At 39.8% G+C, this 25778-nt stretch overlaps 12 protein-coding genes across 12 annotated transcripts; 6 read left to right on the forward strand and 6 right to left on the reverse strand. All coding sequences in view use genetic code 12, as the record gives it.

Moving 5' to 3' along the window:
• Nucleotides 1–194: 194 nt before the first annotated feature.
• PET127 (putative part of mitochondrial translation system) lies at nucleotides 195–2657 on the reverse strand (the record flags this gene model as incomplete). Its single annotated transcript, XM_001387772.1, has 1 exon — nucleotides 195–2657. The coding sequence occupies one exon, from the start codon at nucleotides 2655–2657 to the stop codon at nucleotides 195–197; it is 2463 nt and encodes an 820-aa protein (XP_001387809.2).
• Nucleotides 2658–3592: 935 nt separating this feature from the next.
• RPL2A (60S ribosomal protein L2) lies at nucleotides 3593–4857 on the forward strand (the record flags this gene model as incomplete). The annotated part of the gene is made up of 2 exons (XM_001387366.1): nucleotides 3593–3596; nucleotides 4097–4857. The coding sequence occupies 2 exons, from the start codon at nucleotides 3593–3595 to the stop codon at nucleotides 4855–4857; spliced, it is 765 nt and encodes a 254-aa protein (XP_001387403.1).
• Nucleotides 4858–5026: 169 nt separating this feature from the next.
• SBP1 (single stranded nucleic acid binding protein) lies at nucleotides 5027–6475 on the reverse strand (the record flags this gene model as incomplete). The annotated part of the gene is made up of 2 exons (XM_001387773.1): nucleotides 5027–6197; nucleotides 6312–6475. 2 exons carry the CDS (start codon nucleotides 6473–6475, stop codon nucleotides 5027–5029), a joined length of 1335 nt encoding a protein of 444 aa, XP_001387810.2.
• A 587-nt stretch (nucleotides 6476–7062) lies between these two features.
• RL29 (60S ribosomal protein L29) lies at nucleotides 7063–7242 on the reverse strand (the record flags this gene model as incomplete). The annotated part of the gene is made up of 1 exon (XM_001387774.1): nucleotides 7063–7242. A coding segment is annotated over one exon (180 nt), but the record flags the coding sequence as incomplete, so codon positions are not given.
• A 991-nt stretch (nucleotides 7243–8233) lies between these two features.
• RPL8A (60S ribosomal protein L8) lies at nucleotides 8234–8992 on the reverse strand (the record flags this gene model as incomplete). The annotated part of the gene is made up of 1 exon (XM_001387775.1): nucleotides 8234–8992. A coding segment is annotated over one exon (759 nt), but the record flags the coding sequence as incomplete, so codon positions are not given.
• Nucleotides 8993–9599: 607 nt separating this feature from the next.
• Nucleotides 9600–11702, reverse strand: FRE1.5 (ferric reductase (FRE11); the record flags this gene model as incomplete). Its single annotated transcript, XM_001387776.1, has 3 exons — nucleotides 9600–9834; nucleotides 9907–11587; nucleotides 11609–11702. Coding segments are annotated over 3 exons (2010 nt in total), but the record flags the coding sequence as incomplete, so codon positions are not given.
• Nucleotides 11703–14059: 2357 nt separating this feature from the next.
• IPM1 (Pex24p Integral peroxisomal membrane peroxin) lies at nucleotides 14060–15247 on the forward strand (the record flags this gene model as incomplete). Its single annotated transcript, XM_001387367.1, has 1 exon — nucleotides 14060–15247. The coding sequence occupies one exon, from the start codon at nucleotides 14060–14062 to the stop codon at nucleotides 15245–15247; it is 1188 nt and encodes a 395-aa protein (XP_001387404.2).
• A 327-nt stretch (nucleotides 15248–15574) lies between these two features.
• Nucleotides 15575–15973, forward strand: YGC9 (nucleolar coiled- coil protein; the record flags this gene model as incomplete). Its single annotated transcript, XM_001387368.1, has 1 exon — nucleotides 15575–15973. The coding sequence occupies one exon, from the start codon at nucleotides 15575–15577 to the stop codon at nucleotides 15971–15973; it is 399 nt and encodes a 132-aa protein (XP_001387405.1).
• Nucleotides 15974–16862: 889 nt separating this feature from the next.
• SPT15 (TATA-binding protein) lies at nucleotides 16863–17606 on the forward strand (the record flags this gene model as incomplete). Its single annotated transcript, XM_001387369.1, has 1 exon — nucleotides 16863–17606. One exon carries the CDS (start codon nucleotides 16863–16865, stop codon nucleotides 17604–17606), a length of 744 nt encoding a protein of 247 aa, XP_001387406.1.
• Nucleotides 17607–17906: 300 nt separating this feature from the next.
• APN2 (AP endonuclease) lies at nucleotides 17907–19355 on the reverse strand (the record flags this gene model as incomplete). The annotated part of the gene is made up of 1 exon (XM_001387777.1): nucleotides 17907–19355. The coding sequence occupies one exon, from the start codon at nucleotides 19353–19355 to the stop codon at nucleotides 17907–17909; it is 1449 nt and encodes a 482-aa protein (XP_001387814.2).
• Nucleotides 19356–20772: 1417 nt separating this feature from the next.
• PEA2 (protein required for some forms of polarized growth, localized to sites of polarized growth) lies at nucleotides 20773–22629 on the forward strand (the record flags this gene model as incomplete). Its single annotated transcript, XM_001387370.1, has 1 exon — nucleotides 20773–22629. One exon carries the CDS (start codon nucleotides 20773–20775, stop codon nucleotides 22627–22629), a length of 1857 nt encoding a protein of 618 aa, XP_001387407.2.
• Nucleotides 22630–23730: 1101 nt separating this feature from the next.
• On the forward strand, nucleotides 23731–25776 carry NUP189 (nuclear pore complex subunit; the record flags this gene model as incomplete). Its single annotated transcript, XM_001387371.1, has 1 exon — nucleotides 23731–25776. The coding sequence occupies one exon, from the start codon at nucleotides 23731–23733 to the stop codon at nucleotides 25774–25776; it is 2046 nt and encodes a 681-aa protein (XP_001387408.2).
• Between the last annotated feature and the right edge of the window lie 2 nt (nucleotides 25777–25778).

Below are 25778 nucleotides of genomic sequence, written 5' to 3' on the forward strand. Positions count from 1 at the left end.
AACTCAGGTTATTCTCTCGTGTCGTCTCATCTTATTATCTGCATTTATCTCCAATTATCTCGTGCTCTTCCTCCCGTCCATGACAGCGTACTTATAATGGCTATCATGTCATCTGATAACATCTGTCATAGTTATGGCATTTGTCACATCTCGTCTGTGTGTTGATAGTGTAGATTTTGTGACCCTTCTGTACTCTACTTCTTTATACTATTTTTTCCTCGTGTCAATGGCTCGTAGACCCTGTTCATCGAGTCCTTGTTACTCCACTTGCTGGCCCGGGCACTGCCTATCTTCGAGTAGATCTTCAATATCTCTTCACGGGTCAATTTTCTCCTCTCTCTTGCTTCTACAGGCTCGGACGAATTGTTCCTGGTACTTCTTTCAAACCCGGCGGTTATCGCATCGGTGGGGAGTCGCAAGAGATTGAGCAACTTGCTCCGGTTGATGTCTCCGTCATCCGATTCGTACTTCAACATCAGATACTGAACCTTCCAATCCTCACCAACGCGCTTGGGAAGTGGAAACTCTTCTGTAGACGGGGTGCCACCTATAATGTGGCTGTCGATAACAACGGTATAGGCGTAGACCTCCTTCTTCGCGAAGGTTTCTTCATTGAACTTCATCAAATCATCGCGATGCTGTATCAAATTCTTCAACCGATCCTCATTTGAAAGCTTTTCACGGAAGCTGGTTTGGAATTGTGTAGGGAAATCCTGTAATGCAGATATCTCGCTCTCGTCTATAGGCACAGCGTACACCTTCAAGCTGGTGCGAGAACCTCTACGTTCAGCCTTAAGAATTAACCGGAAGGCTACATCGTCTCCTACTTGCTTGGTAACTGTCTCGAGCAACCTATCCCAGATGCTCAAACTCATCTTGAATTGGGTTTCTCCGATGTACGTTGGCAATTGTTCTGAAAGCGTAGACAAATCCACTTCCTCTGGAGATATGTCCACCAACTTTGGATCCGTATGCTTGATGGATTCAAACGTCTCATGGTTGTAGTATACATTGTCTAACTCTTCTAATGGCAAGTACTGGAATCCAAAGAACGAATTGATGTTATGGTATGCAACAAATATCCCATCCATCTGTCCGATTCTTGCTTGGAACATATACTTCATGAGAGCCCCAGTTCTCACCAAGTCGTTGTACTCTCTCTCGAACGATTCATATTCTCCCTTCAACCTCCAGATCTGGTACAGATCCCTTTCGAGATCGGGATTGGCTCCATCATAGCGAATCGAACACACGGCTCTTGTCTTGAGATCAAACGTCTTTCGGGGCAATCTGGAGTCAAAACAATCGAGCTGTGAACGCATCAAAAACTTGCCGTACTTAGAGTAGTTGTATACACTTTGTGGGTTCTCTACATCGCCATCATAGTCGATGTTGTACTCTTTGAATTTCTCTGGTTCTGTCGTTAACAATGTCTCGAGACAATGACCCATGGCCAGTAATAAAATCTCTGTGTCGTATGACTTGTCTGATTCTATAGAATAGATGGTTTTGTTTTGGCTATTCTTCCCTCTAGGAGTTATGATCAAACTGGCAGGTAATTTGGTCATTAAGCCAGTGTATGGAATCGAACCAAATCTAGAAGCAAACTTTTCGGAATCAGTTGTGAAGTTATTGAGCAAGTAGTAGAATTGCATCAACGTAGAAGTCATAGATGATGTAGAAGAATAGTACTGTCTATCAGTTGCTTTACACATATTTAATAAGGCAGAGTCTTTTGACACTCTCTGGAACGCACCTACAGCCTCAAAGTTGAAGTCTTCGTATTTAATGATCTTCTTCAAAAATGGTGGAAAGTTGTAGATTCTGGTTCTTGGATCTTGTAAGAAATGTACTCCTGGAGAAAATAGCACTCTATCCAACTCGTGTGATAACATCGGTATTTGTTCGTAATCTGGCTCTTTGGCTCTAGCAAGTTCGTCTTCATTGACTGATATCAATTCGGAATCAACTTTCACAAGCTTGCGTGTGCGGTCTTTGCCTAGTTTGTCTTTGTTTGGTTTGTCTCTTCCTATCTTGTCTCCGTACTTCTTGGTTCTGTTCATTACTCTCATGGCTCTGGATTTGGATATCGTGGGTCTGACGCTCTTCAGGAAGATAGATTTGTCTGACTTCTGGAGTCTTTCCAAAATGAAATCTCGGGTATTATTGCTCTTGCTGTTGTCGAATCGACTATCTCTGTTCTTCAGTTTAGTTGTATGTGGTTCCTGGTCACTGTTTCTGTGTCCATTTCGCCTTTTACTTGATTTCTCGACTTCAATTGCTTTAATATCGGTCAGTTCTTCAATATTTTCAGCTTTAACCTTCTTTTCAGCGACGCTAACTACCTTATCAAGGTCCTTCTGGTAACGCTTGTCTACTTTCTGGAATGGTTTCTTGGTTACTATAGCTGAGTCGTCGTCATCTCCTAGCAAACGGATTTCCCGTGGATTAGCCATCAACTTCGGAGCCTTCTTCAAGACGTCCGTGAGTTGGTCATTTGTCACTCGTTTATTGTACGGTCTTTTCGATGCAGTTGTAGACTTGGAATCTGATTCTGAATAATTATAAGATGTATGTGAAATTCGCCTTATTTGCAAACAGTAGAGTCGCAAATTTCGCGATGCATGCAAATTCCATAAACCTCTGGAATGAATCATGTTCTCAGATCAAGTCTAGAATATGTTAGTATTGAAATCTATGAAGGCTATATGATGAGTTGCAACATATTCTCGATTAACTTGTCTCATCTGTTTCCATCGCTAACTTTGCGTGCAGGTCTACTGTTATGTATAATAAATTACTACTATCATTTTAGTACCTCAGTCTTGGAATCAGCTTAGAACTGGTACTGTTCTGAGTTTAATACCAAGGTTATGTTTGGTTGTTGCTGAATAAGCGGTTCTGGTCTTTAATGCCGGCTGTTTAAGTACTTCGTTTAAGATGTATTTAGTGATAATTTATGGGTGGTATCACTCAATTGTAAATTGATTGCAAAATTGAAACATTTTTAGACAATAACTTAAAAAATACTGAAAATACCTGAAACTAGAACTGTAATCAGTTAAAGTCTCTCTTTGAATTGAATATAGCAAGAGACTAATTTATCTTATTTATGCTGGTTAGAATACTCTTATGAACTTTGCTGTGTTTCTGAGAACATATATGCTGCTAGCATAGACTAAAAATTTCGCAACCATTTCTACTCTAAAGAAAATGTGAAATACAATTTTGCTAAAATAACGAAACGTACGCACACTACAAGTTTGGCAAGTACTACAGAATACAGATTCAGATATGTCTACATGTTCTGCTTTAACCGCCTACGCCCAAGTCTGTCTCTATCTCAACTGTTCTATCTTATACATTTCTCAAAAGATATCACGTGCAGACACACATTTCTAGGGTTGCAGCCCCAATACCTACATATAGACACTCATTCCTCACTAAGTGGAAACACCAGTGCATCAATAATGAAGTCTCAGCAGGGCAGGGCATTTGTCTCGGTCTCACCAAACGACAGTAGTGAAAAAAGGTATTGAAAAAATTTCTGAAAAATTTAAGTCCTATAACAGTAAAAACCAAACACTATACAATGGGTATGTGGATATACAGAAGATAAATGGTTACAGCCGTGATGTAGACAACGGGTGCTGTTATAATACAGCTTTGGAACGGGTTAGAAATTCAAAGTATCAGTCAAAGTCCATGAATGTCAAATTAGAAATCAAGTGATGAACAAACGAACTATGGACAATTAGCCATGATAATAGCCAGAGAATATGTGCATCTTTTATTGTAGTGATGGAATAATATTGGTTTAAGCGGGGGATATAGCGAACTAGATTTTTCATAAGTGAAGATAATAACAGTGTGTTTTTAGATTAGACAGAGCACATCAGATTAACATCACCATATCAATGAGATGAGCAGACAAATACCAAACTACACAAGAAGATCACACGACAGTGATATCCACAGAAACATCCAGACAGACTTTTGAAGTCCCCGTTATTAAATCAGTAAATCAATTAGAACGCAGACACACCCTTGTTGAATCACAGTACATCTTGTTAAACACCATACTAACATCCTATAGGTAGAGTTATTCGTAACCAAAGAAAAGGTGCTGGTTCTATCTTCACCTCGCACACCAGATTGAGAAAGGGTGCTGCCAAGTTGAGAACCTTGGATTATGCTGAACGTCACGGTTACATCCGTGGTGTCGTCAAGCAAATCCTCCACGATCCAGGTAGAGGTGCTCCATTGGCCAAGGTTGTCTTCCGTGACCCATACAAGTACAAGTTGAGAGAAGAGACCTTCATTGCCAACGAAGGTGTCTACACTGGTCAATTCATCTACGCCGGTAAGAAGGCCTCCTTGAATGTCGGTAACATCTTGCCATTGGGTGCTTGTCCAGAAGGTACCATTGTCTCCAACGTCGAAGAAAAGGTTGGTGACAGAGGTGCTTTGGGTAGAACCTCCGGTAACTACGTTATCATCATTGGACACAACCCAGACGAAGGTAAGACCAGAGTCAAGTTGCCATCCGGTGCCAAGAAGATCATCTCTTCCGATGCCAGAGGTGTTATCGGTGTTGTTGCCGGTGGTGGTAGAATCGACAAGCCATTGTTAAAGGCTGGTAGAGCTTTCCACAAGTACAGAGTCAAGAGAAACTCGTGGCCAAAGACCAGAGGTGTTGCCATGAACCCAGTTGATCACCCTCATGGTGGTGGTAACCATCAACATATTGGTAAGGCTTCTACTATTTCTAGAGGTGCTGTTGCCGGTCAAAAGGCTGGTTTGATCGCCGCTAGAAGAACCGGTTTGTTACGTGGTACTCAAAAGACTCAAGATTAAATTATTTAATACTTTTAATTGAATAGGCTGTTGTACACAACGGTTGAATTATAAATAGTTTGGGTTAAGTTTTTTACGTCTTCGTGTTATATTATTAGAAAATATAAAAATTATTAATAACATTTGTAGCTACATTAAAGACATTCTCTTGTTATTTAATTATTTTAAATTAAGCTTCAGTAGTAGTGATGATTCCTTCAATATTCTCAACATGTGCTTGTGCCAAATTGTCATCTGAAGGCTTGATATGAACAACTAGTTCTTGCTTGTTAGTTTTGGGTGATTCGTCCGCATTCTTAACCTCATCTACAGCTTCTTCAACAGGAGTATTGTCGTCGCCAGTGACCAACACCTCAACAGAGTTGGAAATCTCATCATCGGCTACTTCACCGAGATCTTCTCGATCTACATTTTCAACTTCTTCAACTTCAGGCTTTTCAAGTTCGGCTTCAACAATAGCAGCGGCAAGCACCGCGGTTTCATATTCAGAAACTCTTTTGCCAATGAATTCAACCCTTTCCTTTAAGGCTGGCTTCAAAATCACACTCTTTCCTACTAACTTGTTGGATTTTGTCTTTACAAGTTTATCAATGATATCTTGCAAGCTATTTTCAGAAACGTCAACAGTTACCAAGACACTAACCCAATCGATCTTGAACGAAATAGATCCACGTCTTCCTTCTTTGTAGATGACAATGTGTCCAGGGTTGAATCCTTCAAACAAGGTCCTGATCTCAGTGGAAGTAACCAGAGGATGGACTCTAGGAATGAAAATGGTATCGTCGGATAAAGTTTTCTCAGAATCTTGAGTAGTAAGAGCCAGCTCTTGAACCAAGGCAGTCTGATCTTCATTAACTTCACCAGAATTTGAGACATCCTTTTCTGGCTCTGGATTCTGAACAACCGACTCAGGATTCTCGACAACCGATTCAGGACTCTCCACAACCGATTCAGGATTCTCAGCAACCGATTCAGGATTTTCAACAACCGACTCTGGACTGTAAACAAGATCTGAAGAAGGCTCGGAAGAATTGATCACTTCAGGAGAGTCTTCGCTGAATTCGACCTTCTTTACTTTGTAAGTGCTACTAACAATGGTAATATTTTGCTTTTTGGCACTTTTTCTAAGCAGGCTTCTAAGCAAACCTGCCCTCTTGGGATCATAAGGAGTATGCTTCTTGATAATGAGCTTACGGTTGTTGAGAACAGTTTCATTGAACTTTTCAATTACGGCATCAACAGTCTCGAAATCCGAAAACTCTGCGTAGGCAATCCCAAGCGGTCTGTGTTTTTCAAAACGAGAGAACCGGATAGTATGACTGGGAATCAATACATTTGTGCTGGTAATGTTAGTGGATATTCTATAAAATATCAACATCGTCACCATCAAACCAATAACTTCAACAACAAGACCAAATCTTTTAATTCCAATTGTTTCTCTTAATGACATTCACTATGACATCGAATTGATATTGTTGGCAGTATTGGATATTAGCTTAACTGCAGCGGGTAGTACAAACGGAGTGTATTCGTGGAACAATTGTTCCAAGTCCTCTTCTGTAGTAACGTAACTAAGATTCTTGAGATATACACGTGGTTTCGTGACTGGTGTAGACATTTTGGCAGATTTGTTGTTGAAAATAGAAGAGAAAAGGTGGAATTTCTGGAATTTGATTTTGTTGTTATGGCGCTTACTTTTTTTGCAACAATTTAAGAATCCAGATCCAACTGTATCACGTGACTACATCAAGCGATAAGCCACCAAAAGTTGAAGAGACACGGAAAGGCACAAAAGTCAGGAAGTTTAAAGAACAGTCTTCTTTAGGAGGAGGAAATAAATTCTACAGAAGCATCCGTTCAACAATTGCCTAATGCTACTCCAAGAAAACCAGTATCGTAGTTGAACTAAAAATTTTATCACGTGATATATAAATTAATAGAGCATACAGCAGTAGAGATCCTCCAACTACTGAAGGTGAGTACATAGCCAATTGAATTAGTATGAAGTAATGTATTAAACTGCGTAATATGTATCATTGTCACTTTTGTTCTACTGTCTACATAATCTCATTTTCAATAGATTTAATAGCTTTATTATTACCTAACAAACCCGGACAAAAATTAGTCTAAAAACCAAAACGTGGAACTATGATAACATTATACAATAAGTGGATTTTGTTGATTTGGTTAGTTAATTTAAGCAGATTCAGCTCTGGCCTTAGCTAAAGCCTTAGCGGTACCGTGCAAAGCGTATCTGTGGTTTCTCTTGAACTTGGCGTCAACACCCTTGAGCGAAGGGTACTTGTTGGTTCTTGGCTTCTTGATACCGTTTTTGTGAGCCTTCTTGGTTTGGTTGTGGGCGGTATGGTTCTTGGACTTAGACATTTTTCTAGATAAACGTTAGTAAATGAGCTTCATGAACAACATGGCACAAGTATCCTCTGATTCGTCGTTTAGATTAGCTGTAGTATAACTTGTAGTAGTTCTCGCAGTATGGCGATATGACTACAACATTGAATTTTCACTTGTCACTATCGAAGGAAGTGAATACGGACTAACTGGCGTATTCATTGGCTCACACATGTCGAAATATGGATTCTACCGGTAAACTCTTTTGAATTCTTTTAGACAATTTTCATTTCTTCTCAATCAATCTTTACTTTATAGGTCGACTTAAGGATCTCTTCTATACTTTGAATCGGTGAAAAATCTTTTCTGATATGAATTTCGAGAGGTAAGTTCGCTATTACTTGAGACTATCGACTTCAAACTTGGAGATAACTTGGGTACCCTTTGATGATGGTGACACATACCTTTATTCACAATTAAATGCTTAACGTAACAGAAAACTCCAAAGGTCAAAGTGTTAAAAAGTAGTTTTCAATTCGTTATTATGGAGATGCTGGTGCGACTGGCTACAGTGAGATTTCCATAGTTAAGCGTGCAGGGGAAAATTTTTCAGAGCGAGGTTGTGTATATTTATGGTCACATGACCGACTAGGGCTGAACCCTAATGAAGATGGGGATTTTTCACTTATACAAACGGTACAGGATCACAGATAGACATTATAGAAGAGCCCATGTAAAGCACAATTATGGACATTTGTATACCCTTAGCTATATAGGGATATCATGTAGGCAAGTAATATATCCATGTAGTTAATGGCAACGGATTCAGGAGGCATGATTCGACCTCATTGAGTTATCGTAAAGCGTAGATAACACTGACCCATTTCGCAGCCATTGTGAGCTTCCTACATTTTTCATTCCTAGAATAAGACGTTGAATTAATATATGAAGATAATATACAAAGAAGATAAGTACGGTTGCGGTTGCGTATGCAAAATACCTAATTGGTAGAAACAGCAGAAGCAGCGGCCTTGGCTCTTTTGGCGATCTTGTCGTTAGCCTTGGAGCCCATGATACCACCACCCCAGTGTCTTCTGGAGTCCTCGTACTTCTCAATGAAGTTGGCGTTGACAGTAGAAACCAATTTAGACAATTCAGCTTCGTCAGCAGCAGAAACTTCAGTCAAAGCAGCGACAGCGGAAGTCTTCTTGTGGACCAAAGTACCTAATCTTGCCTTACCCTTCACAATGGCATATGGAACACCCATCTTTCTGCACAAGGCTGGTAAGAAAACAACCAATTCAATTGGATCGACGTCGTTGGCAATCAAAACCAACTTGGCCTTCTTGTTTTCAACCAACGAGACAACGTGGTTCAAACCGTACTTAACGACAACTGGCTTAGGAGAAGCATCTTTGGCAGACTTACCTTCAGCAACAGCAGCTGCTTCTTTGGTCAATCTTTCCTTCTTTTCAGCAGCAGTTTCTGGTCTGTACTTGTTGAACAACTTGAAAGCTTGAGCAGCGGTGTTCTTGTCCAAAGTGTTTTGGAATTGGGAAAGAGCAGGAGGAACCTTCAATCTCAAAGACAAGATCTTCTTCTGTCTTTGCAATCTGACGTATTCTGGCCATTTGACGAATCTAGACAAGTTTCTCTTTGGCTGGATGGATTGACCGATTCCAAAGTTCTTTGGGGTCGAGTCAACCAAAGGGTTCTTAGTAGAGGCAGTAGCCTTAGACTTGGTGGCTAATGGAGCTGGAGCAACTTTCTTGGCAGGCTGTGTCATTGAGTAAAGTTAGTTCAAAAGTGTTCTCAAAATCAATGTCAACGAACTTCCTAATGATAACTTCCCCTACAGTATCATAAGATACTCAGCCTGTGCACCAAGAAGTGATACACATTCTTTTAAAGCTGAAACACACATGGCAGGTAAAGAAAAACTACACTACCAAACCACGAGTGCTCTATTAAACCGAGCTCTTGAATTCAAATTAAATCCAGAAACTCGGAAAACTAGAAAAGAAAACGAATGGCATCACTCCTTGGGCACAACCTTGTACTTTATAGATAGATAGTGGTTTAGCTTAGGAGGATGTTGTTCCAACGTCTTTATTCTAACATACCATTGTGGGTTTATTATTATCGAGTTGATGAAGCAAAAGAAGAAGAAATGAGCACTAAAAGTTTGATCAGGGAAGTGAAAATTTTTCCTCTATAGGGAAGACAAAAAAAATGGGATTGTACCCAATTATACAGTCTGTTCTACGTTTTACACACACTTTTCGCAGCCATTTTTGCTTATGCAATTGCGATATTATGCTCAATGTATTGACTTGCAACTTAAAGAGTGCCTAACAAAAATGAAACTAATAAATATTGAATAATTGATTTTATCACCATTCTTGCATCTCGTCAAAGAATTCAATTCTCTTCGAAGTATCTTTACCCAACACTTCTCTTATTACATCTCTTATATCATCCACTATGCATGGAGCAGCACAGGCAACAAGAGCAACAGACTTTTCTGAGCACTCGATTTCACTCTTGACGATATCAGAAATGTTTGGTCTTCCAGTTCTGAATTCAACAAAGCTGAGACTTCTTTGTAAGATTGAGTTTCTTGAACTGCTCACACTGCTACTTCTTTCGTTCCAGTATTTCTTTTCGTGAACGGAAAGATACGTTTCCCGCTTTTCAGACTGATCCAGGTTTGAGCCGGACCTCTTTTTTCCCATCTCAGAGTCCTTCAAATATTCAACATCAGACTCTGGCTTGGATACGTAAATCACTGGCTCAACATTGGTTCCTTTAAACTTCATAAGTTCATCGTAGAACCATTCCAAAGATTTTAATTCACGAATCACCCAGTAAAATTTAATTCTCTTGTTGCTGGTGTCTTTGTTTTGTGCCATAGACATAGCTTCACTGTAAAGTCCAGGAATACCAGTTTGACTTGAGAAAAAAACCAAGTTGTCAAACTTGTGAATTGGTAACCTTTGTGAGTAAGGACCTTCAATTAGAACCTTAAAATTATCTGTACCATTAGGCGAAGATTGCAAATGTTTGTAGAGTCCATGTGTTACACCACCCTTGACTTTTATATAGAATCTAATAGTATTCTGTTCGCTAGAGCAGTCGACAATAGTGAAAGGGTGTGATTGCCAGAAGTACGATGGTCTGAGAAAATGGATAAAGGCATGGGCACCAGGGTGGGGTACCCAGTGTTTAGGACGATTAACGGTGACCTTTAGTATTTCATCTGTCTGTAATTCGACAGTAGCATTCTTGACACCAAAGGAAATTATTCTTATTATTCTCAACACTCTATCAAGACCCCAAACAGCAGCAGCAGCATAGAAAGATTGAGGACTATTAATCTCTTCGTCACTAGCGTGTTTCCAGCCAGATAATATGAAGATGATTGCAAGTATAATGTGTGTCAAAACAAAAAACTCGTAGTTAATGCTTCTGAAAATATTCATAGATTGGAAGACTATAACTCCAATGCTAACAGCACCCACGACTCCCCAACGAATAAATGAATGGTGCATGTAGTAGGAATAACCATGGAGTTGGTGGAGTCCAATTGTCTTTGAGGTTACATGCACTAGTGTTAACAAGAACATGATTCTTGCCATCCAGCGATGGAATAAAAGAAACCTAGCTTGAGACCAGCCAGTGACCCACTGCATAAAATTATTCCTTCCAGGGAACAAAACCAAAACCGGTAACGAATACACCAACAAAAGACCAGATCTGCTTCCAATGGGCAAAGCCATAAAATATATCGTTGGTCTTTGGTATCCAACGGAGCAGAAGACTATTGCAAGAACAAGCCATCCCAAGATAACCAAAGCCTCAAATCTCAATGGTACAAACCATTGAAAGAACTTGAACTTTCTTACTTGTGCATGATGTTTGGAGATGGATGGGGCAAGTATGAAAGACCTTCGGATGCCGTTTATTAGTGAACCATGCATAGACTTGACAACGTTAGGGAATAAATAGTAAAACCAGTGATTGACAGCAGCAATTAGCATTATTACGAACCAGTAACTTACCATCGTGATACCGAAGAAAAGGTCGTAGTTGTCATTCAATCCACTGTTGTAAATTAATGTCAGCAAATCCTGAACCTTTTTTACTGGCACGGCAACTGGTTTAAAAACCATGACGCCAATGTCACTTATGGAAGTCAAATTTACCAAGAATTGAGTAGCATTATTGTAGGATTCATGAACATCATCTACCGTCAAAGATCCCCCACAGGAGTGGACAAACGCTTCCACGTACTTGTTTGAATTCTTGAAACTATCAATCAAGCAATGAGCCATGGAACCTAGAGCAGGCTGTTCTTCAGTAGAGCAAAAACTTGCGTAGTCTATTTCTTCTCCATGTCTACTTTTGGAATTGACCGGAGGAAAAGTAACCAGCTCAAGTAAGACTTGAGCACAAGCTTGATAGCCTGAGTCTCTCCGATGCGATACATGTAGGGAACCATCTGCTCGTGCAGAAAGAGGATGCAAAAATAGAACGATTGAAATACCGATCAAGAACTTCGAAATCATGTTTTGTTCAGTCTATCGATATTGTAGAATTAGTCCAAATATAGTATCCACGGGTCATTAGTATTTGGGGCATGTATTTATATATACAATGTTTCAAGAGAAAGAAGTTCGAATGAATTATAGCTGTCGATTGCAACTTCAATGAAGGCTGTGATAAAATTCCTCCCTTCAGTCTAAGGCTGAGACTCCAAAGATTTACGATACCACAGATAGCTAACATGTGGTATACATGAAGTGGACTCTACGGACCGCCAGGTACATTCACGACGTTTTTTGCACCCTTTTGTCGAAACTGCATGTGTATTTTTTTTTTTTTTGCATAGGTCTAGAATAATATTCCATGTACGTCCTTTGGAACCAAAATCACATTGAATTCAACCACACATTTCGTTCTATCATGGGATTTGGGCATTTGGTTGGTGACGATAATTGTCTTGGACTGATGTCAAGAAAAAAACGTTTTGTCTGGACTGAGAACAGAACATTCTACGGCATGCGATCCATGCCCCTACCAAGAAAATTGGAACAGTATTTCTTAAGAATTTCGGTATCAAATATCATGCCTTGCGACTAAAAGGGACTAGAAATTGCATAAGGAATGCTTATCGGTGCCTAGTAGAATCCATTACTCATAATTAGTAAAGTTGGAGCTCTCTTTTTTTCCTTATAGTTTCGATTGTCTACTCTTGTTCTGGGTGGTGGAATTCGAAATCCGTTAGTTGCACTCGGCTGTGGACTTTGTTTTAGATCTGTCTGAAACAGTCAGAAAAGACATAGACACATCCCATTAGCTTTAGTGCTGATCTGTCAACAGTTATTTTTTGGCGGAAAACCGGAGAGAAACCGTAATTTCATTTTACGTTACAGAAAGACAATGTGCTGCAGCCAGCAGCTAGGTGGCGTGTACAAAATAGTAGATGTAGATCATAGGTTTTTGGCTGCGCCACGGAACATTGACATACTCAAAGAAGCATAAGAGCCAATTTATGCCAGGGGACTTACAACTAGATTCTACGATTGTTCCATTATTGCTGAAATAGGGCATTTCAGTACTAGATGGAATTCTTGTAACTGGATATGGTAGCTCGCTCTGCTGTATCGGACATGCATAAATTGAATGAGAGCATCTCCGTAAGCCCTGTTAAAGAAGACAAATGCAACTCGTCGTATATCGTTTAGGTGTTGAGGGGAACCCTGTATGACATCATGGAACATATGAAGTTAAATCCACCTGGAAACACTGTAGAGTACCGTAGAGCAACTTTAAGGGTATGCCATGGGACCCAGCAAATATCAGTGGTGCAAATGCCAGGGTGAGGGTCATACGCTCATTTCCGATAAGAGAGGATTTTTCAGAAATTCCATTGTAAAAAGTTTGCAAGGACGTTTTTGTGAATGCACAGTTGACATTCTACATCGAACTTTGCAGCCGTGCCTTCAGTCAAACTCCGCCCATCCCCTGCACAGCGCAATAATATACGGCGGAACGGTCGTTGAAAATATATTGATGCACAATTCCATACAAGATGACACAGAACTGTCAAGCCATTGGCTGGAATGGCTTCACAAGGCTGGGTGCATAATGAATGACAGGTAGATTTATAATCAAGTCGGGTATGGAAGTTGGAGGCTTGGAGATAACATCCGATGGGGAAGAGAATCGAGATTTGATCTTTTTTTGCATCTTCAAAAATTGATCTGATAAAACTAAAATTGAGAGCCAACACAAACATCGAAAAGAAAATTGAGTTTCTGGTGGATTAAATTACCCAACGAAATCCAATAAACTGAAATTGGTGTAATTCTAGAATTTTATAAGATATTTAGTGAAAATGTTCAAAAAGAAAATGGGGCCCAATAAATTTAATACAGAGTAGAATGTGAAAATTTATGCTCTAGAATCTCCAAAAGAATTATCAAAGAATGAACAAAAATTCAGGATATCCCTAAAACTCTCGGCGTTCAAGGTTCATGTTCTACAATCAATTCCAGTTAACGTACATTGGTAGTTACCGTGTTCAACTATCAGCAAAAACTATATAAGACTCCCAGGCACCGTCTTCTTTCCTCGGAGCTGTTCACGTGAGATTCCCCCGCCATTTTTTCTCAGGTTGCAATCATGTGATAGGATCCTACATGAAAAATATACTTCAGTGGGGACTAGACAGGCCAAATCTGAAAAACTACCCCTGTTTTCCTTTGAAGCTTTCAACTGTCATCAAACCTTTGGTATAGTCCATTTTACTAGGTGTTTAAAACTTCTGGACAATTCCTTGAAAAACGCAATGGCAGATGACGACGTGCTAGTGGCTTCGTTCGAGCCTTCGGATGCTAAAAGACTAACCAACTCCACCAACACCAATTTGCTTGTGGAGTCTCCCATTTTGGCATCCGCGTTATCGAACATATTCCCCTACTTACTACTTCTTGACAATGTGTTGGAGGTGATCACATGGACCAATGACGATCCGTACCAGAACTTTTTGTTCATTGTGATTTATTCCTGGCTAGTCATGTATTGGCATTCCATCAGCTATATTATTTTGCCCATAATTATGTCAATAACGTTCTCGGCTCTTGTATGGTCAATCAGTTCTGTGATATATGATTCAAAATTCGACGAAAAGCCAACTATAGACGAGATCCTTCATACTTTGCACAATATCACTATTCGCTTCGATATGCTTCTTAGACCCATGAAGCACATTCCGTTTAAGTTCAAAAACTACGTCAAATTACTCGTGATGTCGGCTCTCCTCACACCACTCCACTGGTTTATAGTGTCGTACATAGTACCTCCCCAGAAGTGTGTCTGGTTCCTGGGGGTGTTTATCTTGACTTACCACTCACCGTGGGCATTTTCCATCAGAAGACTCTTGTGGCGTTCGGTCTACGTAAGAATTGCCGCAGTCTACTTGACTGGTTTAGATATCAAGATTACTAAGAAGTACAACCCTGCTGACTTCCAGTCTATATCTCGTGTACAGAGTCCCACGTCTAGTGATATTGAAGAACTCAACAATGTCCCTCTACTCACGGACTTCAAGATTTTGAAGAAATCTATGGTGTCTCCTACCCAGCTTAAACAGATAATCTTGTTTGAGTTGTTAGAGAACGAAAGAAGATGGATAGGACTCGGCTGGAGTAACCTTTTGTTGCCCAACGAAAGAGCAAACTTTGTCCACGAAAAATCGTTGGCTGCGGCCCCTTCTGTAGAAAATACCAGGGATGACTATCCATTTCCAATTTTTGAAAACGATATCTACTCGTACCTGTGGGACTGGCTCGACACAGACTGGAGACTCGACAGCGACTTCAACAACAAGGGGTCCAAAGACGGCTGGGTGTACTACGACAACAATTGGACTAACGGATCCAACAGGGATGGATTCAGTAAGTATACCAGATCAAGAAAATGGATCAGAAAAGCTATACTTTTGATAGACAAACGGGAAACGGTTCATGACGCATAGATAGTTTTGAAATGTACGTTCTAAAGAGTAATATGTAGAGAGCAGAAATAGTTACATTTCGTTTTCAGAAGTAATAATGCAGTACTGTTCATTTATTCTGATGAAAGTCAGAATGCTGTTAGAATTGAGTGTAGTAAGCTGCTCTGATTGAATCTCGCAGGTTCTACAGCAGAAGTAAAAGTTGCAGCTTCAGTGACAGATTCTCGCTAAAAAAATTCATCTGCAGCGAGAAAAGAAAGCGTGCATAGTCCACATTTAGGAGATGAAAATTTTAGATTCCCGTTTTCTCTGTTTTCTTCTACTCTACTACTACAGCAATAGGCAAAAATGAGTTCGTCGGCAAACTTGGAGTTCAAAGATATACCCAAAATGTACATCGACCCTCTTGCACCCAAAGAAAAGAACGAGGGTGCCAGAGTCAACGGTAAAGATTGGAAGATGAAGAAGGATGCTTTCCGTGTGAAGACCTTGGGAGTTTCCAAGTCGTCAAAGTGGAAACAAAGGGAAGAAAAGAGACTCCAAGAAGAGCAGTTCAAGGCCAGAATCAAGGACTTGAAGGAAGAGAAAGAAAGTGCCCAGAAGGAAAGAATAGCTGAACGTAAGAGAAGACTTCAGATCAAGGAAGAAAAGGAACGTTACGAGAAGATGGCTGCTAAGATGCACGCTAAGAAGGTCGAAAGATTGAGAAAGAAGGAAAAGAGAAACAAGTTGTTGAAGGAACGTTAGAGCATTTCAGTTGGATCTCCAGCATTGATTTTTTACTGTTCATTCTAGTGAAAAAATCCACATCTCATCTCATCGCATTGCATAGCATACTTAGTTCACAAAAAACTTCAAGGTAACATTCAAAACACTTAAGGCAAGCCATCTTGTCTCATTACTATTATTGCATCCTTCAGTTCGCTTGGTCCAACCAATAGCAGCTAGAGATCCATTCGGTTCAATATTTATTATGCCTATGATTACTATTATGTACCGGGCTTAGCTATGTGAACTTAATTGAGCAAGGATATCTCAGAACTCTACAACTGGATTTGGAGCCACTCAAAATTTTCGGGAATCTTCCCTCCACATGCCAACGTCTTACAACGTCTACAACTTGCTAGACGAAGATAGGGAGCAGTATATCCATATAGCAGGTAGTCTGACTACTACTAGACAGCAAATTTTTATTTTTTACATAGTTGTAGGTTCCTTTTTTAAATGTTGCAGTACGGATGTTTGCGCCATCGCAGCAAAGGCGTTACCCGGATATCATAGCGTGAGTATAAAAGGACCACGAATTTCCCACATCTGAAATTTTTTCTTAGCGGGTACTAGTGAGTTTTCAACGTCCTGCACACAGTTTATCAAAATTTCTATCTATTTGTTTTGTGGGGGAACATCTAGAAGAGTTTTGTATACATTCATAGATTATCAGTTATATAGTCCATCACTATCATAGAAATCAAGAACGATAGCCAATAATACACACATCCTTCTTAAGAGAGCTTGATAAAAATTGCTTTTTTTTACTATTTATTGCAATTGGGATACATTGACTTGTCTATCTCATTATCTACTTTTATTCTTTTGAAAAAGTCTTATATTATATCATATACACGAATTTGCCATCATGGATTCTTTAAAGTTGCCTACAAATCCAGCTCAAGCCAAAGCTTTTACTGCTCCAAACTCGTTGTTGTTCCCTCAAGGATTTGATGGAGAAAACAAGCCAGTAGATGGTCAGCCTCAACCTGGCTCTCAGGAAATCATTAAGAGCGAACAGACTGCGGACATTGTTGAACCTAAGCAAGAGGAAGATGATGGTGCTACTTCTGGTATTGTGCCAACGTTGCAGAATATTGTTGCTACCGTCAACTTGGATTGTCGTTTGGATTTAAAAACCATCGCATTACATGCTCGTAATGCTGAATACAACCCAAAGCGTTTTGCCGCTGTTATCATGAGAATTCGTGAACCAAAGACGACGGCTTTGATTTTCGCTTCTGGTAAGATGGTTGTCACTGGTGCTAAGTCTGAAGATGATTCGAAATTGGCCTCAAGGAAGTACGCCAGAATTATTCAAAAGTTAGGTTTCAATGCTAAATTCACTGATTTCAAGATTCAGAATATCGTCGGCTCGTGTGATGTCAAATTTCCTATCAGATTGGAAGGATTGGCATTCTCACACGGAACTTTCTCGTCGTATGAACCAGAATTATTCCCAGGGTTGATTTATAGAATGGTGAAACCAAAGATTGTCTTGTTGATCTTCGTATCAGGCAAGATTGTGTTGACTGGTGCCAAACAAAGAGAAGAGATTTATGCCGCTTTTGAATCGATTTATCCGGTATTGAGTGAATTCCGTAAGTCATGATTGAGTACTGGTGTTTCCACATTTTTTGTACATTATTTTAGTTCTCAAAACCAAAGAAGGGGTGTATCATACTTAAATTGGGTCCATTTTGTTTGTCTCTTGCATATCTGTTTAATCTGCTCGTGCCCAACCGACACCCTGCACGCTTGTTTTTCCTTTTCCTTCTTTGTCGTGCAATGTCGGTTTGGTTCAGTGCATTCCAACCTTTCATCTATAGAAGTTGATTAGCATAACGTCTCTATAACAACATTCATTATAGTCTTAATCTAATATCTAGGAAAGATCTTTATTGTCTTGTATTTACAAACTTTTCTTCGTAGAGTTGAGAGTGAAGAATGTACTGATAGGCTTCGTTCCATCAACCTTCTTAGGTTTACGACTAACATACTTGAAGGCCAGCTTTGTACTGGAAGCTTCTGGTTTTGTTCGTTTCACTTCTGTTTCATCTGAAGCTGAATTTTGACTAGAATTTTGACTATTGTTTTCCAGAGTAGAAGTTCTCTTTCGGGAAAATAGTAGAGATATATCTCTGACTTGGGAGAGTTTATGATGGTACTTGGCTTCAAAATGAAGTTTTGCTGACTTCGATTCTTCAGGTTTATCAATTTCTAATGCTTCGAAGTCAGTGAAAACGGGACAGTGATCAGAACCAAGAATAAATGGCCAGATATCGGCATTGGAAATGTTCTTAATCATTCTGTAGCTACTGGCTAGGATAAGGTCGATTCTCGAACCAAAATTAATGGCACGTGAACTGTTCAAGGTATTCCACACTGTATACATCTGCATTCGTCTTCCTTGTAGATATCGCGTAGTGTCGTATAGAAACTGTTGCTCGTAGTCTGGATGTCGGTCTAAGGAGAGGTTATGTTGTAAAGATTGAATGGTGTACTGATTCAATAAGGCACGAGCTCGTGTTGATCTCTTGAAATTAAAACATTCATCGTAGTTTATGGTTTCAAAATCGATTCCATCTGTCTTGGGTAGAACAAGCCTCTGTTTTTGTCTATCATCGATACCCTCAGCACTGTCAATCAAGTCCAAACTTACGTTTATATCTCCCATGACAATAACTTCCTTGCCATGTTTGTACTTCAAGTTGTAGCACCGCTTCAAGAGATTCTTCAAGAAATTAAGTCGGAAAGCTTCTCCTTCATCTTCCCCCATAGAATTGGCAGGACAATACAAGGCGAAAACCACCAAGTTGCAAGCTAGTTCTATGCAAACACATCTTCCTTCACTGTCTAGCTCTAGACCCATGACAGAATCCAAATCATCAGGATATCCTCCAATACTTTCCAGCTCGGGTAGATCCCTGTAGCAGACGTCGCCCAGTAGTCCTGAGGATAAATAACCTGTTATGCCCTCTTCAGCCTTAATAACTTGTAAGTTACGTCGCACTGCTGACGATTCTTCTTCTCTTGGAATTCGTACGAAAAGTCCAACTCCACTGTACCCTCGCTTCACCTTTGGTATAGATATAAACGATTTATAATGAGGCAAGTGGCCGATGTTTTTCACACTGGAAATATTGGAAGAAGATAACTTTAGCTCCTGAAGAGTAATTATGTCAGCCTGGAGTGAACTGAATAGAAGATCATAATCTTGGTTGAATTGTGTCCAAGGATAGTAGTTGAAAAGTGTTTTGACTCCGTTTACATTGAACGTGACATACCTAATAGTCAAATTCAGCAGCTTCAGTGCAATCTTGTCAAGTGGGTCTAGCTTCTGGAGCTGGGCCAAGTCCATCTTGCCGAAATGTGGAGAAACGGAAGTGAAAAAGTCGGTTCTTCACCTCAACAAGATGGTAGTAAAGTCACGTGACTATGTTGAACTCGAAAGGTGGTAGCGCTGATATGATTGGAAGATAGAAATATGTCAATTTGGGGTGATATGGGAAGAAATGGTAAGAGGTTTTGTGGAATATTGGACGCCCGACAGAAGCGTCAGATTAAGCTGTTGTCCTGTAGAGGTTGTTTGGTCGGCGGGTCTTCTTGATGGTATATTCCTGAAAGAATGGCCACGAATTTGATCAGACGCGTATCACAGATTTTAAGGCAGAGCCAAGCAGGAAAGTAAACATACAACAGTAGACAGCAGAAAAGGTAGAAATGCTCTGATTTGGAAAGGCAAGACGTTTAATGTATTTTGGGATGTTTATATGTGTCTTTGCTCAGATAAAGGTTTGAATGGTTAATGAAATAGGTGAACAAGTGAACATATATGGATTGGCTACTGAAGAGTAAACAGGCTTGCACTATTCGTAAAGTCTAGATCAGCATTTAGTGGCGTAAATAAACAATGCGCTTGTGTAGCGATTCGTATACATACCTAAAGCCAAGGAACAATCGCAGAAGGTTCGGTACGAATATTCGTGAATGAAATTTGGCTGTTTGTCACAAACAAAAAATGCACCCCTGCAAATCAAACAGACTAGCAGGATTTACGGGGAGCTTCTTGAATCACGGAAATATTGGCTTGTCTAACCTGTCAATTTATTCTGATAATATGGCAGTCTGTTGGTGTGCTGCAAAGATGCTGCCATGCTCTCATCTATTTCGGTTGCACTGTTTTCTATGCTTCACTCTTAGACCGTTTCATGAACCCTTGAAGGCTTTTACTCTTCAATAGATAGTTTTCGAATTTTTCACTAATTCAACCGGCGCAATATTCTTTTCCTTTTCATTCAACACAATGCACTAGGCATGCCTTCGACTGGATGTGCCTAGCTCTGCAGTATCTAGTCACAAAAAGCAGAAGGAGGATTCAGATCAATTTTTCACCCTTGCCAATGAAATATGTACGCGTCCGTCACGTGCCACAATACCAGGCGTTTCAGGTAGAGCCAAAGTTTTCGTTGTAGGTATTCTTTGGCACCAAGAAGAGAAGCATAACAGGGGCTTATTACTTCGCTACTTTGTTGACAATTGGGTAATTCTTCCGCTGTAGTTGAATCGTGAGATATCGTCGCTTCACTAGATACTCAACTGTTCTTGATACTTATACCTGTTTGCTGGAGACATTCTCAACGCAGAGATCATTCAAAACACGAGAACAGAAGCAGTATATAATTTTCTTAGCTGAATACAAATTGTTGGCCACCTTTGCTTATTCATCTGAACATTTTCACCATTTTCAATTTTCAGTTTGATTATTATTCATCAGTATGATCGATCCAGAAGCGTTCAAGAAGTTCTCCCCTTTCAAAGGCTCGCACAGCGATTCTTCGTGCAACTACAACCTCGCCAATACGACCTCTGATCTCCTCAAGTTCCAATTGCAGGAGCAGTATAGACAGAAGTTGCTGGAGCTCACCAGTGCCAACGACTCAAACACAACAGCCCTCAAGGCCCAGGATTTGCATTTGCTCAACACGGCAGTCCTTCAAGATTCGTTCAATTCGCATTTGCAATCGACTCTTGATGACGGTGTGGTTTCCATTCAGAACGACTCATCCTATTCATCTCTTAGTCTGGGAACGCCGGTAACGTCTGAAGACGAAGAATCGTTTGAAATCGAGTCTTTCATCGACAACAAAGCCAATACGCCCAATTACCTCAACTTGAAGGTTTTGATCGAAAACTCGATTTTTGACACCTCCAAGATCAACAAGGATGCGGTGCTATCGCTTTCCAGCTTAAAGCGCTTGAAACGGGCAATTGCTAGTAACCGTGAGAAACAACACTACTTGCTTGACAAGATCACGTTATCCCAACAGTTTATAGCCGACGTGGTCGTAGAAGACCTCAACTCGCCTGCGAATAACGTCAACAACGTCGATGCCAAGCTCATCGTCAAGATCTTGAAGCTGACAGGCTCGTTACAGAACCAGTTGATCGCTGTTAACTCTCATTTAGACATGTTGAACTCAAAGTTGAACAACCATAACATGGCTTGTTTGGTTTTGGGTTACGTAGAAGATGTCAAATTGTCGTCTGGAGGTAAACAGATCTATACCGAAGATGGAAATATCACAACGGCATCGTCTCCTGCAGCTTCTCCCATGAGACATACCAACTCGACTTCGAATTCTAATAATAAACAGGATTCGTTGCTCAAGTCGTTTGATTCTATGTTGTCACATATTGTCTCAATCGCTGCGCAACGTAACATCTCATTACCCAATCCTCCTCTTTCATCTGAGGATATGGATCTCAGAACGAAATGGGCTCAGGATTGCATCGATAAGATTCTCAATAACAACCAGACAGAAGTAGACGAGCTGATGGCATCACAAGGTGGATATCTCAGTAATTACAACAATACCAACAACAATAATACCACTAACAATTACACTAATAATATCTCCAATGGTCCTACGCCTTTAAGTTCGCCTACTAAGTACCAATCGTATCTCAACGACACTTCTTTCTATTCTAATGCCTCCGCTTCTCCGGCCAAGGGTTCAAATGACAAGATGATCCAGGAATACAAGACAGCACTCAATGACTTGCGTTTCTCCTACCAATATTTGAACAAGGAGTATGAGCTCTCGAGGGATAGCTCACAGAAGTTGATCCAGGAGTATAGAAAGAAGATCAGCCAGTTGGAAAAGGACCACGCCAAAATACCTCTGTCTGTATCCTCTTCAGATTTGAATCTGAACCATGATACTCTTTCCAGTAAAGACAAGGAAATCGCCAAGTTGAGAAAGGAATTGAGTGCCATGAAGGTAGAACAACTCGGAATGAAAAACAACAATGCTTCATCATATTCGTTGTTGAATGCTTCGCCCAGATTGTCCAGTGAAGGTGTCAACCTCCATACTTCTGTTTCTCCCATAACTGGTGAACTGTTGCATATTCCACATGATAGTATCAATATAGATGATGATGACGAGAACTTGTTGTCTGCTAGACCGATCTCTGGCATTCCTTCGAACAGCACAAGCAACGCGATCTTAAGAAAAGAGTTCAAGAAGATCGTCAATGACATCCAAGACCAATACGAGGTTGAGTTGGGCGAAGAAAGATACAAGAGACGACTTTTGCAAGAGGAGTTGGTACAATTGAAAAAACAGTAATTTGATGTTCTCTTACTGCTTCCTAATATCGATTGATATTAAAACCAATTAACATTTCTCACGACAAGCTTAATATTGCTTGAACATTACTTGAATGTTACTTGAGGTGACTATCATTATCAAGTCGTCTGAGGGGCGATCTAATTTAGTTTCTTCTTTGTATTTATACTTCATAGACTTTTCGTATTAATATACTCCACTACAATTAATTGTACCACATTTTGCAATTTGCAACTGTTGCTGAAAAATACTGTATGGAGGAATTCAAAAAACGCGTGTAGGGTCCACATTGAATAGAGGACTGATGATTTACTCTCTTAGAACACCAACTGGGTGCATTGGAAAAAGAAGTGGTTGTATTTTAAACTGAAAGGTGTATTTTCATACAATTTCTGTTTGTTCTGGTCTAGTCTGTATTGAAATCGCACATCTAGAAGCGAAGTTGGTATATATCCATTCTTAGCTTTATTAGCTATGAAGAAGTTCAATGATCCACCAAGAAACTACCAAGATATCAATGCCCAAAGAAATATACGCTCGGAAGGTAATGAAAGTTCGATACCAAATTCCACATACAACCATATTTCCTTTTCTGGTACGAATCTGAGTTCAGACCACGGAATTACGATGTCTGATATATCGAATTTAGATTCATATTCTTCCAGACTAGCTCCAATCACAGCTCTGAACAATGACACGAAACAACAACTGAGGACTCATTGCAGTGATGACGGTAAGGACTACTACAAGAAGCGAACCTATGAACAGTTCTTTCGACTGGGATTTCTGCAACCTGGAGATCTACCACCAGCTAATATATCGCTAAGTAGACCAGCTACGGTCAATGATCCTCTCCAGAATAAGGTGAGAAATAGTGCAGTTTTCAGTCATTTTACCAGCACTACACAAAATAGGAGTAGAATCCTACAAGGTGGGCAAAATGCAGAAGACCAGACTATGGAATCGTCTTTTGAAATCCAAAGTGCTTCTTCGGTGCCTACTGAAACTCTTCAAAGTAGTATATGCGAAGAGGAACTTACGAAGCATGATACATCATTTCCTGAAAACACCACAATGACTCTAGAGTCAATCTCTGAAGATATGGTTGGTCCAAAGAGAATAGATATAGTCGTAGAAAACCTCTTTATGACGTCTGATTTTTTCTTGCAGAAGGCCCATAAAATTGTTCTCAACATCTATTCAGAACAAGGCATGAACGAATACTTCAAGATGATCAAAATTTCAATCAAGTCACTAGTAATAATAGCAAGAAAGTATGCACAACATCTAACTCCACGAAAAGAACTGATACTCTACTACAAGTTGGCTAGACTCTTTCTTTTTGAAACCGAGAACATAGACAAAGCTGATGAGAACATCTACAAGTCAGGTACTATAGCCAAACGAAACAAATTCACTGATTTAATATTCGTTTCTGACTACTTATCTGCTCAGATAAAGGAAAGGAACAACAAGACTGTCTTCGTCAATTTCATCAACGAAAGAGTAACCTACTATGAGAATCTCGAACTTCACCATTATGTCACTATGTTGCAATTACTCAAGATTGAGCTGTTATTGACATATGATGCTAATACTGCTGTCATAATATTGCAGTCTCTAGCCCAGCTGGAAAAGATCGACGAACTCACCAAGGTCCATTGCATGCTTAGTCTTAGCAACTTGCATCTTTATAGAGGCTCTCCTTCGATATCTTTATCTATTGTGAATGAGATCGACAAAATATTGGACTCCCTTGGAAATGAAACTCCAAGACAGATGGCTGCCATGAGTGCAATCACTAGGTACTACGGCGAGATTCAAATGAACAACGTAGACGAGGCAAGTAAGATCATGAAATCCATCAATAGCCTCATTGCCAATGAGCAAAATCTATCTTGGAGCTCGTGGAGAGAAGATGGTAAGTTCAAAATAGAAATTCCTATTCAACCCGAAGCAAACACATTAATTCCTACCTACTTGTCATGGTTGAATTCAGATGAGTTTGTCATCATGTTCTATTTCCTCACCGGTATCCATTACATGTCTGAAGCAGCAAATGGAAAGAAGAAGTCAAAGAAAGTATTCGATCGATGCCTTCAGATTGTGGAGAAACAATTACTAGAATTAGGTCTGGTAAATAATAAGAGAAATCTTAGTATTACTGATTTAAGTAACAAGATCATCAGGCTCAAATTCATTAAGTACTCCACAAAGATATATCAGGCATGGATAGGATTTTTGAATGGAGAATTCAAGGACATCAATTATTTGAATGAATTTATGCTGGACTACAATAATAGGAGGTTTTCAGATGAAGAATTTTGTGAATACTCTCTATTGCTTCCAAAAACATATTATTTATTTGCATTATACTATCACTATAAAGGAGATATACAAGCAGCAAAGTACTATTATCTTAAGGTCAAGAATCTCACTTCTGAATTCAATAGTGCAGCCAATAGTGATGTTGTCTCTTCAAATTGCTCTGTAGTAGGACTTGGGAATGTTGCCATGGTACCGAAGCTGGAATTCAGCGAACTATATGTCTTCTCAAGCGTGCACCTTTTGGTTCTTGTTCAATTTGAATTGCTGCAGCTAATGAAACAAGCTCCAGGACAAAGCACGGATGCTATTAACGACTGCTTCAAGTTGTGTAATCGGCTACACAATGAATTGAACGGAGCCTTTGGCGATAGGTCTACTTCCAATTCATTTACATCTAATTTTGCGAAGTGTAATGATTTGCTTAAAATGACACACAGTATACTTGTCAATATATCGGATGAGGAACAACAGAACAGCACTTTCCTTCAGGAACTATCACAGGTTTACAACAAATACGAGTTGAAGGTTTGCTTCCCATTTGTGTTTAACGTTGTCAAGCATTTGCTATTCGTACTGACTACGAGTTTAGAGGAAAAAAACAAGTATTTATCTGAATTCTTGACTTTGATCCTGATTCCAGCCAAGACCGACTTTGAAAGAATTGTATTTACATTTATCTTGAAGAGCTTGCTTCTTCACTTCAAGAGCACTGGAGAAAATGACAAAGCCAATATGGTTGAGCTTCAACTTCAGTACATCCACAAGAGTCTTGAAGACAAGTACCGTTTCGTGCTCAGCAATATAGCAGCTACAGTATAATC

Source organism: Scheffersomyces stipitis, chromosome 1 (assembly GCF_000209165.1).
Source record: "Scheffersomyces stipitis CBS 6054 chromosome 1, whole genome shotgun sequence".
In the NCBI taxonomy this organism is placed as follows: Eukaryota; Fungi; Ascomycota; class Pichiomycetes; order Serinales; family Debaryomycetaceae; genus Scheffersomyces; species Scheffersomyces stipitis.